A 13,271-nucleotide genomic window follows, 5' to 3' on the forward strand; every position below is an offset into this window, starting at 1 on the left:
GGGGGGAAGGGGGGAAATAATTTTTTTTCTGGTCAAAAAAAATCTCAAACTGGTTTTACAAACAATAATAATATTTTAAAACGTAACTCCAAGAGTTTTATTGATTCAGGATTAAAGATTTTTTTACTACATACACTTAAAAAAAAATACTCAGATATTCACTCCTGATCACAGGCTATGATTTGTCACAGCATTTAAGTCCCGATTTAGGAATACTGCATGTTACCCTGACTGAGAATGCACTCCTGATTTAGGATCTTACATAGTTACCAATCCAGTACCTCGTAACACTGGTTTACTGGGTTGCAAAAACTGGCCATCATACTGGTAAATACAGCATATGGGAACATATACAGCTAACGTATGTGGCACCTCCAACATTCTAATCAAAGCTGACAAGAAAGCAAATTCAACTCTGGAATATGTATGATAAGCCATATAGATGAAGTTTACAGAGAACTTTTGGTCTTTGTTTTTCGTAAGATAAATCATAATTTTCAAGCAATAAAAACTCAAAGCCTAAACCATAAATGAGTCTGAAGGTACAAAAAATCCTCCTCACAGCAGCGTGTATAAAAAGTATACACATACCAGGGCCTTCTTCAATCCTAAGTAGTTTTGCCCTGTTCCTACTGTGACAGTAACTTCAAGATTAATATTTCAGTTTCAGATGCAGTTTTACCTATTTTCCATACTATCAAATCCACTTTGAATACTATCTTTTCAGCTTTTCCTTGTAAGACACAAAGTATGTGAAAGATCAAAAGAAATGGGAATCAACAGGATTAAGAAATGGAAATCCTTCTGTCTTGCTGCATGGCATCAGTCAGTATTTACCTAACATGCTGCTCAACCAAGCAGCATTCCCATGGATCAAAAAAATAGATGCATCAATGGATCCTAGTACAAAGCCTGAAAGTTAACTTCTAAGCATACTCATCCTAATTCACTGCCAAAGAGACACTGACTTTGTACTGGGTCTGGCTGGGATGGAGTTAATTTTCTTCACAGCAGCCTGCATGGTACTGTATTTTGGATTTGTTTCTGAAACAGTGTGAACACACCAGTGTTTCAGCCAGTGCTGAGCAGTGTTTGCACAGCCTCAGGGCTTTCTCTGTTTCTCACTCTGACCCCATAGCCAGTAGGTTGGGGGTGGGCGAGAAGTTGGGAGGGATACACAGCCAGGACAGCTGAGCCCAATTGACCAAAAGGGTCAGCATTGTGCTCAGCAATAAAAGCTCAAGGAAAGAAGAAGAAAAGAAGAATGTTCATGGTTATGGCATTTGTCTTCCCAAGTAACTGCTATGCATGCTGAGGCTCTACTTTCCCAGAAGCAGCTAAAAATCTGGCTGCCAATGGGAAGTAGTGAATAAATCCCTGATTTTGCTTTGTTTCAGTGCACAGCTTTTGCTTCACTTACTAAACTGTCTTTATCTTGACTCTTAAGTTTTTCTCGCTTTTGCGCTTCTGATAGTCTCCCCACCCCACTGGGGGAGGAGTAATTGAGCAGCTGGTGGGTGCCTACTGCTGGCTGGGGTCAACCCACCACAGGATTCCTTTTGGTATTGGTCACATATTAAGCAGAAACAAAATATTAAGTCATTCATGTCTGTCCCAGAATTAGTATGGACCAGGAAGCTGGGCAAAGCCGCCTTGGGTTCCATTCAGAATTTGGAGCCTCCAAAACTGTGTAATACAGTGTTCATACAAGCTCATTGGCCTACAGATGTTTAATTAGCTGATGGGCATATTTATTTCCCTCTTTTACAGTAATAAAGAACATGGTTGGCATTTCTCATTATCTTTTTCATTTTGATAACTTTTACTTTTTCCTTCAGCTATGGTTGCGAAATTAATTTTAGTACACTTAATTCCATTGTTTAATTTTATTTTATCCATTTTTGCTTATCCTCTCATTCTCTCTTTTTTTCCCATAGCATCACAGGCTGCAGCTCAGCAAAATGATTAGAGTTATATTTTTAAATTTATATTGATATACTCAAAAGCTCTTTAAAGCTAACATCTTCAGTGGAGCCACTGTTATAGCCCAAAGCCATCATGATACTGTGGTTGATTAAGTCATAAAAAACAACAATGAAGCAACCACCTGCAACAGTCATCGATTCCCTTCGATAATACAAAAGTGGAAGAGATCCGCAGGAAATCTGTCAGTTCTAAGGTCACTCCGTATAGTACAACATTTAAAGCATTTCTCACAAAGACATAGCAACCTGCTCCTAAAAGTTTTGATGCTTTTATTATCACACTTTACTTCTCCGTTTAACTCCCTTCACTAATTACTTCAGAAAAAAACATGCTTCACAAAGTTATTCCAAGAGACATCTTTTAGACAATATTCTGAATCATGAAATAGGAGTTGCAAATAATGTTAGATCTTCATAGAAGAGAAATATAGCTTATAAGAATTTGCAACATTCTTTGATTGGAAAAGCTATTTCTGATGTTACTGCATGCAGCTAGTCCAAATGAAAATAAATAGACAGAGAAAGAAACACCTACAATTCTAGTGCTTCATGTACAAACTAATACTGGCAGTTGTTACATGGTGCTGGTTTAATGACTGGAATAAAACAAATATTGCTGCAGGTTAAGAAAACTGTTTCTTTATGCAGCAGGTACTCAAATGCATACCACTAACTTACCTGCTTTTGCATTTTCTATTCTGCCAATCACTGCAGTACCTGAATGTCTCACCCACTACATTTTTGCATTTAAGCAGAGAAAATATACAAGACAAAACATTCATCCTCAGAGATTCAAAGATTTGAGTGTGTACTTCCACTGGCACTGACGTCAAGTAAAATACGCCAGTTATAAGAAGTGGTGGGTGTTAAGCACCATTCCATTGAACCTCAGCTCTGCACAATCAAAGCAAGGTATCATATACCAAGACCAAACAAAATTATTAAATTACAAGCAGTCCTTTGGCAAACAATTATTATAACGGATTTCTATGAATGTCAAAAAGAATACTGTAGACTCTTATGATCACCTCAACAGAAAGTAAAACCGACAAAGAATTTAGCAAATGGTAACAGCAGTATTAACCATCACCTATATACCAAGAAATTGAAATGACTGAAGTTCCTCTTCAGCTGAAAAACTAGATATGAAGAGCCAAATGAGCCTTGCAAGAGCTTCAGTCATTTTCCAGAAGCTAAACTAGCACATTTTGAAGAGCTGCAATTTGCTTCTAGCCACAAAAAACTCTCCAATCTCACCGAATTAAGAAGCCAAAGTTCCTACAATGTCTTCCTCAATGTTCCCCTTTCCTTTTCGGGAATTGTGCCCAAGGGAGAGGTTGTAACCCTACATCAGCTGATTTCTAAGAAGATGATTCTCTGTGATTGCAGCTGCTGTTCAAAAGAGAGCTATCAGTTAACTGGAATTAGTCACTGCCCAACAGCAAGAAAACGAGATTTCAGCTTTCTCCATTACATACCTTGTTTTGATTCCTGACCTTCCAGCTTGTTGTCTTCTCTCAGAGAAGAAGTAGAGTCTATACTGTTGTCCTGTCTGGACACAAATAAGATGACATTTTAATCTACGTCTTTTACAATTTAAGAGAACTTCTCTAAGAAACGTTTCTTTAACTAAAGAAATTATGTTGTGGGAGGCCAATAGGCCAGCTACACCTACAGTATGAATAGAGGCAAAAGGAACGCACAGAGTGCTAAGCTAAGCACTTGAGAATGAGCTTTTTTTTTGCTTTACCTAGCGATACACAAGGATAAAGCAAATATTCCCACTACACCCTAGCCTTTCAGAATAACAATCCTCACTGGTAGCCACTCCCTAATATTAGGAGCTTTTCTCTAAAACTCAGAACAAATTGTCACACAGATAAATGATTTGAAAAAACTATAGTTTCAGTTGCATTCAAATACTACTTTCTGTTTTCTTTTGAAAAAGGGCTGCAAGAGGGCAAATTGAGGGACCATAGCTCTGCTAAATACCCAAGAATCAACAATGAGTGTCAGCTACTGGGGACAATCACGGGTCTGCACCAGCTACCAGAGATGCATGAGTGCACAAGGAGGACTGAATGGCAACTGGAGTGGGCATGCAAACCTTGCAGGCTTGTATGTCCAAATGCCAGCAACCAGGGAGAGCAGTGGATCTGGGACCAGCTACTGGTCAACAGATCTGGAAAGATCCACTTTTTTTTTTTTTCTTTTAAAGCAACTCCTAATGATTTGTTATACTTAGTCCCTCAACTCTTGACCAAAATAAGGTTGTGATATACCTTGCTCGTCACCAAGAGCAAAAGCTGCTTAGGCTGCCCCTACCCTATCCTCCCCACCACACACGCTTCATCATTTTGAACTGCGTAGTCACCTCTGCACTGGACAATGTGTCATTTGGGAAAGTCTGATCTTGCACAAATAGTATCCAGGCAAGAAACTTCAGATCGCTTGTATTATCCTGAGCTCCAACTCCAAATTCCACTGAGAACTTACAATCACGCCTTTGACAGAAAACTCAAGAGTGACCTCTATGGTTCAAACACTGGCTGTGAAATTACCCACACCCATTTTAACAGCTACATAAAAAGAAATTACCAACTGAAAAATCACACATCAAAACTTTACTGTAAAGTTTTCTCCTGTTGCCTTGACAGTATCACTGATTACAACAAAACCACATTCCTTTAAAGATTACCTACTGTCTGCAAAAGAAGTTTTAGAACCCAAAAGTACTTTTACAGCACGTTTTACTCTTTCAGAATTGATTGGATTGGACTGTACTGCTGGTGAAGCTTCACTACTTAATTTAACAGGCAGGCATTTTGCACCATCTTGCGGCCAAGCAGAAGCATTTCAGTTCACAGTTCAGTTTTGCTTTCCAACTTGGTTTAATTTGTTTGTCAGTAAAAAATATTTTTTTCCTCATTATCTATACTGCGGTATAGATTTAAGAAAGGGTAGCACACAACATTATGTCTCCAAACAACAGGAGGAGAAGATATGCTAATCTAAAATTAAGGCACAGTATACAAATTTAATACCCTCTTTCATGCCATGCTAGTAAATGACCACAGTAATTTGGAGCTCCCTCTTTTTATCAGTCTTTAAAGATACTTCTCCCTCAGGATGACAGTTAAGTTCAAAGTCACTCTTCCAAGAGATAAACCCATCATTTTTTTCTTTTTTTAATAGAACAACATTTGCACAGTATGTTCTTTTCAGCAGAAAGAAGCTAACTATTAAGTTTGTTGGTGACAAATGCTGTGAATTTAAGTTTGCCCTATGCCAGCTTTTCATGTTGGCATGCTCCATGCTAGTGCAATGCTTACATGGGCTCACGCATGTGGATTCTGTACAGAACCTATTACTTTCAGGAATCTGCATAGCTGCCAAAGAAATCTGGGTTTGAAGGTCATTTGGTACCACAACTCCAGCAGATTATGCAGATTGAGGTAAGACAGCAGCACAGGTTAGGAAAAGGGGTACTGGTCAGAGGACTGGACAGCTAAGGACTAAGACAATAGCACTGCAATACTGGTGGCTGGGATTCCAAGCATCAGCAATAACTGGGGTTGGAGAACAGCAGGAAGAGTTTTGTGACAGAAAAAAGTATCTTAATGTGCTGGACTAGAAGACAGTCTGACAACATGAGATCCAGTCATGCTGATAATTTCATTATAAGGCTTTTAATTGTCATTAAGAAACATTCACCTAAATCTCTGGAGTGAGGCTTGAGATGAGTACCTCTGCTACTCTGACATAAAGATGATGTACCTTCCTAAATTAAAATTTGCCTTTACAGTTCCAAGTCTAAAAAATATTTCTAGAAGTCCCAAGTCCTTATAAGCTTCCTGCAAATTTTGGCTGCAAGGGTAGTTTTCCATGACAAATGAGAACTAAAATAATTAACGGCAAGGAAAAAAGGAAAAAAATTCTCATGAAGTAGTGCTCCTCATGAAAAGTATCCCAAATGACAGATGCTAGTCAAGTAGTTTAATGCGCTATGAAATGTCCATCAGTCTGATTACAGGTGAAGTTTGAGGACACCACAAGAACGGAAGACAATGAACAGATGCCAAGTGTTAATGTACCTGTTCAGTGACTCATGTAGCCTATTCTTTCAGTGATTCCAAGTGGTGAAGGTAATCAAATTGTCCTAGAGGAGTAAATATCAGATGGCAATTGCATGCTTGTGAACAGCCCAGTACCCCGGAGCAAAACATGTTAAAATACAGCAAGCCTCTAAACTGCTAACCCTTCTAAAACAAAACAAGCAAAAAGTGCACTTATGACTGCAAAACAGTAAAAAGCCTACAAATTCTTGAAAGAGCGAATATTAAACTGCAGATTTTTACATAGTGAATAAGTACATTAGATTTTTAAAGCAAAAGATCATTTACTCACATTATGCACGTGAACATATCATCACTATAATGAAATTTAGTATGCTTGTTCTTTTAATACATGTTTTATTACTACAGCAAATAATTTACTCTCAGTTCTTCTGTTGGAGGGTATTTAAAGAGCCAATTCAGGGAACAGGAAAAAAATAGCTCAAGAACATGGTAATACCTTTTGAATGAGATGGGAAGAATGCCTACTCGGTTTTGCAGGACATTAATTGGCTAACTCCTTTCAATTAAGTATCTGTCATTTAGTTGGAAGCTTGGGATACAGCAATTCTCTTGGTTTAACAGTATTCCATTGCAGACAATAACAAAAATCTGAGAACTGCATAGTTAAAAATCTACGCAAAGCTCACAAGTAGTGAAGCATATCTATTGTAACAGCAATTTCCAGTTATTGGCAAACACAGGCCCTGCTTCTTCAGTTCTTCTGCATGCTTATTCCAGGATTTCTAGTGTTTAACTCAGAAGAAGCTGGTGACACAATAACAAAGCAAGTGTGTTACATGCTAAAGGAAGCATCTGAAGCTTTTACAGAGCTGAAATTTAGGAAAAGCCTCAAGCCTTCCATTCTGGCGGCAGAATGAGGATATGTGTGTCAGAAAAAGGAAGATTCAATTTACAGTTTCAGATGCAATACTATCCAAAAGCTTCAGATAAAAACCTGAATTTTGCAATCTTCCCTGTACCTGGAGAAACGTCTCTAAACCCCTGCTACTTTTAGAAGGTACAGACAAGAAACAGGTCTTTAGAGACAGGTAAGTACTTGCATGTTTTCGGAAAAAAAAGACACAGTACAAACTACACCCTTCTAAGAAAGCCTGTGTATTTCGATACACTTTTAATCTCTTCAGATATATTGATTTAAGCTTTCTGGATTTCTATTGATATATGCATATTGCTGAAGGTATAAATTTTTCAATTTTTTTTAAAGAACAAGGTTGAAAGAAACAAACTGATGTTTCCAATCAGTTAACAAATTTTTGACTAGAGTCAGACTTGCTATTCACATTTTCCCTTCCCACGTTTACATGTCCATGAAAACAACTAAGACAAGTCAGACTTAAAACAAAAAAGCTTTAATGTTGCATCATTAATAGAGTGCAGAAAAAAGTAGTTATTTACAAGAAAACCATAAGTAATGAAGACAAACTATGAAGAACAAACAGTGAGAACATAAACAAAGAAACTGTCTTTTTCATTCTGAAAAGTCTTTTCTCTTCCCAGGGCAAACAAATTCACCCACTTAAACTCAGATGATAAATAGAAACATATTAATGATTACAACCAAAGTTTAGCTCAGCAATGCAGTTTTCACTATTTCTTCACTGTTGCATCTTTAGCTTCCCTGCCCCCTGACTGACTTGTTGCTGTTCTGGCTGAAGCACAGTTTTCTGAAGTTTTGCAAACTTGTATTTATATTTATTTACACACAGGTTGCAAAAAAGTTAACCTAAATGCCTAAACATCAGACCTATTTAGCAAAAAGGGCTTGTGACATTTTACAGTTGTAAAAGCATAATATTGTTCTACTTACTGATCACTGGGCTTAACAATTAATATAAAACCTTAATTTTCCTCATTTCACCTATTTCTTCCTATGCCTTTATTTCTCTATCACCCAAACAGTTTTCCCTTTTTGTTTTTTGTTAAAGCTAGCACACAGCTGAATCTGTAAGCCAAGGTTCTGAGATAGCACCCTTGTGTGTAGCATACTATTTTTTAACCTACTGCATTCAAAGGAGAAGAAAAGCCACAATTCCTACACCAACATATCTTGCCTGGCCAGTTTGGAGGGGTCTGAAATATCAAACTATCAGGATGGAGACAGAAATACAAAAACCAGGGGCACCTCAACCATTCTGTTTGTCAGAGGAAGCAAACCGCCCTATAACTTTGATGAACACCTCTTAGTTTCTTTTACTTTTTTTTAAACACAGTTTCTTCTCGATTTTGCTGTCAGTTACTGCTCACATCTTTCTCATCAGCGACATAAGGTGACCTAACTTTGTCAGTTTTTGGTAACTGCAGCAATGGTTAAAGAACTTGGTCAGTTTTAATTCTGCTGTATTTCAACACAGCTATGAGAAAAGGTAGACAACACCAACGGACTTTGGTTTACTCACTGCTTATGTCTGGAACATTATCTGTACAGTGTAGCAACAGTAGACTTCCAAACTGCAATTTAGATCCTACAGATGTTGTTTTCCTGAAACTTTCCTACTTGCCATGGGCAAATGGGTTAAGTGTCTTCAGATACCCACTAGATGAAAAATGGTAAATCCTGCTTGCTTTCCTTATTTTGTTGTTTTATTCATTAACGGACAATAACAACTTCCCCTTTTTAGGTTTTAGCTCAAATCACTACTTTATTTGCACATAAGCAAGACTTTATTCAATCTACTGTAGCTGAGGGTCATAAATACATGTCTCAATAGTAGCTCTGAAACACCTTGCAGCCATGGAGTTACCTTCCTGAAATCTAGCAGCGCTAATCCTGCCATACCTCTTTAAGAGGAAGAGCATTTCATGTATTTTGCAATAGTAAAGAGCTTGTGAATTAGGCCTCAAAAAAATCATGTAATTTCTACAGGCATAAAAATCCTGGGGCATTTTTCATGGCTTCCTTAGCCCAGAAGTTTGTCTTCTCATTCTGTTTAGAAGTTCACTGGCAAAACATCCATCATCTAACAGAGACTCCTCTATATAAAGAGACCTGATATTTAGTGTATTTTGTAGGTTTTGACTTTTTATTTTGCTTTTTTAAATAGCCAGCAGAAGGCAATGTCCAAAATAAGAAAACTAGTCCACATGAATGGATGTGTTGACACCATTCACAGATCACATAGGCAACAAATAGCAAAGGGGGGATACAGTCACAAATCAGCTCCAAATGAACCCTAGAAGAAATAGTGTCGGGGGTATTAAAACTGTATCACATGAGAGAAACATGATGAAACATCATTTAACTTAGTATCACTCCATTTTCTAGTGTATTTGTACGATGTATGGTGAGATGTGATCAAAGAAAATTATTTCATTCAATAACTTCGTAAGTTGTTCTGAATCAAAGACAGGATCAGAACAAATTTTGATTTGTTAAATCAAAAATACTGACCAGAATGTGAAATTTGGATAATATCACTACCTCTTCCATCCATTTGTTCCTATTTAGTAAGTCTAGATGAACTAAGCAAACTAGCAACTAAGAGGTACTTTAATCTGCCCAACACTGGTGTATTGTCTTGTATTGTCTCAGAGGTTTACTAAGTTTGATCATTTCTCACGAAAAATTGTTCAGTATTCTTAAATTAAGTTTTTAAGTGTTTTGTCTTTTACTCACTGACTGACTGGTTCACCTCCAGCCTTGTCTCCTCCATCTGCCTCCTCGTCAGTATCAGAATCAGCTCCAATCTTGCCTAGATATACAGAGTTTCAAACATGAAAATTTAGGCAGGTAATATAAATAATGCTATGTAGTTAGGCTTATTCTTAATAATTAACTCTACTGCAATAATCAGCAGAAGAGGTTTTTTTCCCCACTTAAAGCAGATGTTCTAAAGTTAGACTTACTCAAAACCAAAAACCTTATTTCAGTTACACTGTATTACAAAAAAACCAGAATAGTTATTGCTAGTGCAATACTATAGGCACTAAAAATAAAGCACAGGAGGTAGAATTAATAGAAGGTACTCCACAGCATTCAAGATTCAAAGAGTTCCACTTAATTGAGAAGACAGCAATATGTTTACAAATAAATTCTAGAGTCCTTAAATATCAAGTGGGAGTTCAGTAAGATGCTGAAAAGCTGGAATGTCATATCCTTCATCAAAGTACATGAACTGTGTGTCTTAGCTGAGCAGAGGCATCCACCAAGCATCCTTTAACTACACCGAATACGCTAGTGCAATTGCTAATACAACTGAACTGGTATTGCGGTATGTCAGATTTCCCCTGCAGAGAACCAGGAGGCAACTTAATGTCGGTTTACCTAAAATAATGGATTTCAAACAATACTTCTACGCTCCTAGTTTTGTTTTTTCCACCAAGTCAAAAGCTTTGTTCTTAGTTTGGGTACTAAGGAAAAGAAGCTTATACTACTCTTTTCTGAATGTGCCCCTATTAGTTTCTAAATCAATGGACGATTTCATTCAAGCTTAAAAGATCAAAACCAGCATATATATATATACACACACACACACTAGTAGCATGTGTATATACGTAATACTAATACATACACATATATATATATACACACTAATATATACTTATTGGGGGGTGTGTGTGTGTGTGTATATATTAGTAGCTAGAAACAGAGTGAAAATCCAGTTTAGAGGCAGACTATGCTCTGGTGTACAGTGGTGCCTAAAAGTTTCATTCATACCTTCAAATATCTTCAACAGTTTTTTTTCAGATAGCAGCTCCAACTGCTCCAAGCAAAGCCTTTTGATTTCGTCCATGGAACAGTTCTAAGAAGACAGATAAGACAGACCACGAGCTATTGAAAATTTCTGAGGACAGAGTAATTATGAACGCTAAGTAGTATTCCAACTGTACTGAATGAAGAGCTAACTCAGATTGCAAGTCCATTCCCTATTCTGACTTGCATTGATGCAACTATTGAAGAATACCAGGTAGGCATTTCAGTTTTGACAACTACCAGAAATAATGTGTGTGGTTTTTTCTGAAAAATTAAGCAATACACACTATCAGTTACTCAACCTATGGCCTGGAGTTTTCACTGCAGCTGCAACACTGAGCAGTAGAAATACTGGGCCACCCATCACTTGGGAGTGGGTGGATTACATTATTGAGCCTGCAAAGACCAGAGCCAACTGTTGGATCCAAGTTCACGAACTGCAGCTAACGCCGCTATTGACAACACACCAACAGTTGTGTATCATAATAAAGAAAACATAAGAAATACGTAAATTGTGATCCATTTCTCATGCTTGATACTACCACATGCTGTCACAGATTTTATGGGTATTCCAGCTACCTTCACATCTTTCATACTACTTGGCGTCCTCCTGGTGAAATAAAGTGATAATTTCACACTTTCAAATGAACTATGATACCACTTTCACATTCCAAAATTAGAAAGTGCTGAGCATATTGTAACATTGACGATCCTACTGTAAGTTTCATTCTACAGCACCAGGCAACTTCCTTTCAAACTCAGTAATGCCTTTGCCTCCAGCTGCACCAGGCCTCTTCTCCCAGAGAAGAGAAATGAACGAGACTGTATGCAATTCACTACGTGCTTAAAATGAAGAAGTCCTGCCTCGCTTATATTAATAATATAACTCATAAAGATAAAAATTAAAGACAAAAATTTTAAAACTATTAACAAACATCACACAAACGGCATTTCACCTGCAGCCTCTTCTTCTGTACAGGCTGCTAGCCTAATTTATTATTACCAAGTCCTGCAGTTCACAAGACTCAAAAAGCGTACGTTCTAAGCCAGTAAAACACTAGCGATACTACTACTGAAGTCCACAGAAGTTACAACTTCAGAAGCTGTTTATCAAGAAGGAGTTTTATTGCCTTACCTCAGACATCAATTTAATACCATACAAAGAAATTCAGCTGACACAAACAGAAATCAAACTTTTATTAACAAATCACCATATTTATTAGTGAACAACACTACTGAATTTACGCCATGCAATTATGAAACTCCTTTTGCATTTAACTAACCAGTACAGACAGACAGTATAAAAATAAGCAGCCTGCAGTTCAGCAATGGCTGAGCAGTGGAAAAAGCAGTAAGCTGGAATAACTGTATCAAATCTTAAAAAAGTCTCACTTTCAGAGACTTGATATAATCTTTCTTCAAGAAATATACAGGCAGCTTTTAAGCTGGAAGTCCACTAGACTTGAGAGACAAATGTGCTTTGTTACACAAGCATTCAAGCTTGTAAAAAGTATATAAAGGTAAGTGTATGTCAGTACCTTTAAAATATCAGGCAGCATCTTCTGTAGTTTTTTCTCTCCTATGACACAGAAACACTGTTGAAGCATTTCTTTTTTGTCCGCGATGTAGAAACTGACTGGTTTGAGTGACACACTGAGATCTAATCCTCCTTCTTCTATATCACTGGGTTGTTCAGCTTCTTCCACTTTTTCTCCAGATGGTACATTGCACTTTTCTTCCTAAAATCAAGGAGAGCAAGTACAATTTTCACATTTTCTAGTGAACTACAGAAGAAGGGAAGTTACAGCTTCATTTGTGCTTGCAATAGTTTTCCCTTCATAATTGCAAGATACATCTCCAGATGGACTTTTGAGCTTCCAAATAGTGTTTTAGTTTTCAAGGTAACTGCATTACAGAAGCTACATTTTTGGTTACTGAAACCATTCTTATGGGAAATTTTAAAAGCTTCAAGAGGCAAAAAGTACTTTTAAATTAACTGGAAAATATTATCTGCAAATACCTAGCCGCTGCTTATACATGAAAGCATGCTTTAAGGCGGAGGAAGTCCGTCTCTCTGATTTGCTGCGCAATTAAATCACTAATTTCATAATTTACAGCCACCCTGCTATGAAGGAAATTGGCATACAATTCCCTGCGTGGCACAATCTTCTGAGACTAAAAGCGGGCTTTGCAGCAGAAAATACAACTTCCATGCACCAGTGGAAGACCTCTACAGTTAAAAAAAAACAGCTAGAAATACGTTTTGTCAGCCCCACGATTCACTGAGGAGTGCGCGTCACGTGAACTTTAGCACTGCCGCGCCGACACCTCCTAGAACAGACCGGCAACCCTGCCAGCATGACCACCCGCCAGCGACCGGGGGCGCCTTCAGCTCGTGCCCCGCACCTCTCACCCCTGGGCAGGCAGACACAGGCCGCTCTCCCTCGGGCGCGCACG

At 37.8% G+C, this 13,271-nt stretch overlaps 1 protein-coding gene across 1 annotated transcript; it reads right to left on the reverse strand.

Moving 5' to 3' along the window:
• Nucleotides 1-3,463: 3,463 nt before the first annotated feature.
• Nucleotides 3,464-12,553, reverse strand: LOC104080523 (caspase activity and apoptosis inhibitor 1-like; the record flags this gene model as incomplete). The annotated part of the gene is made up of 4 exons (XM_009582941.1): nucleotides 3,464-3,537; nucleotides 9,738-9,813; nucleotides 10,779-10,863; nucleotides 12,353-12,553. Coding segments are annotated over 4 exons (436 nt in total), but the record flags the coding sequence as incomplete, so codon positions are not given.
• Nucleotides 12,554-13,271: the final 718 nt, after the last annotated feature.

The sequence above is a fragment of the Fulmarus glacialis genome, unplaced genomic scaffold (genome assembly GCF_000690835.1).
Source record: "Fulmarus glacialis isolate BGI_N327 unplaced genomic scaffold, ASM69083v1 Scaffold31338, whole genome shotgun sequence".
Taxonomy (NCBI): Eukaryota; Metazoa; Chordata; class Aves; order Procellariiformes; family Procellariidae; genus Fulmarus; species Fulmarus glacialis.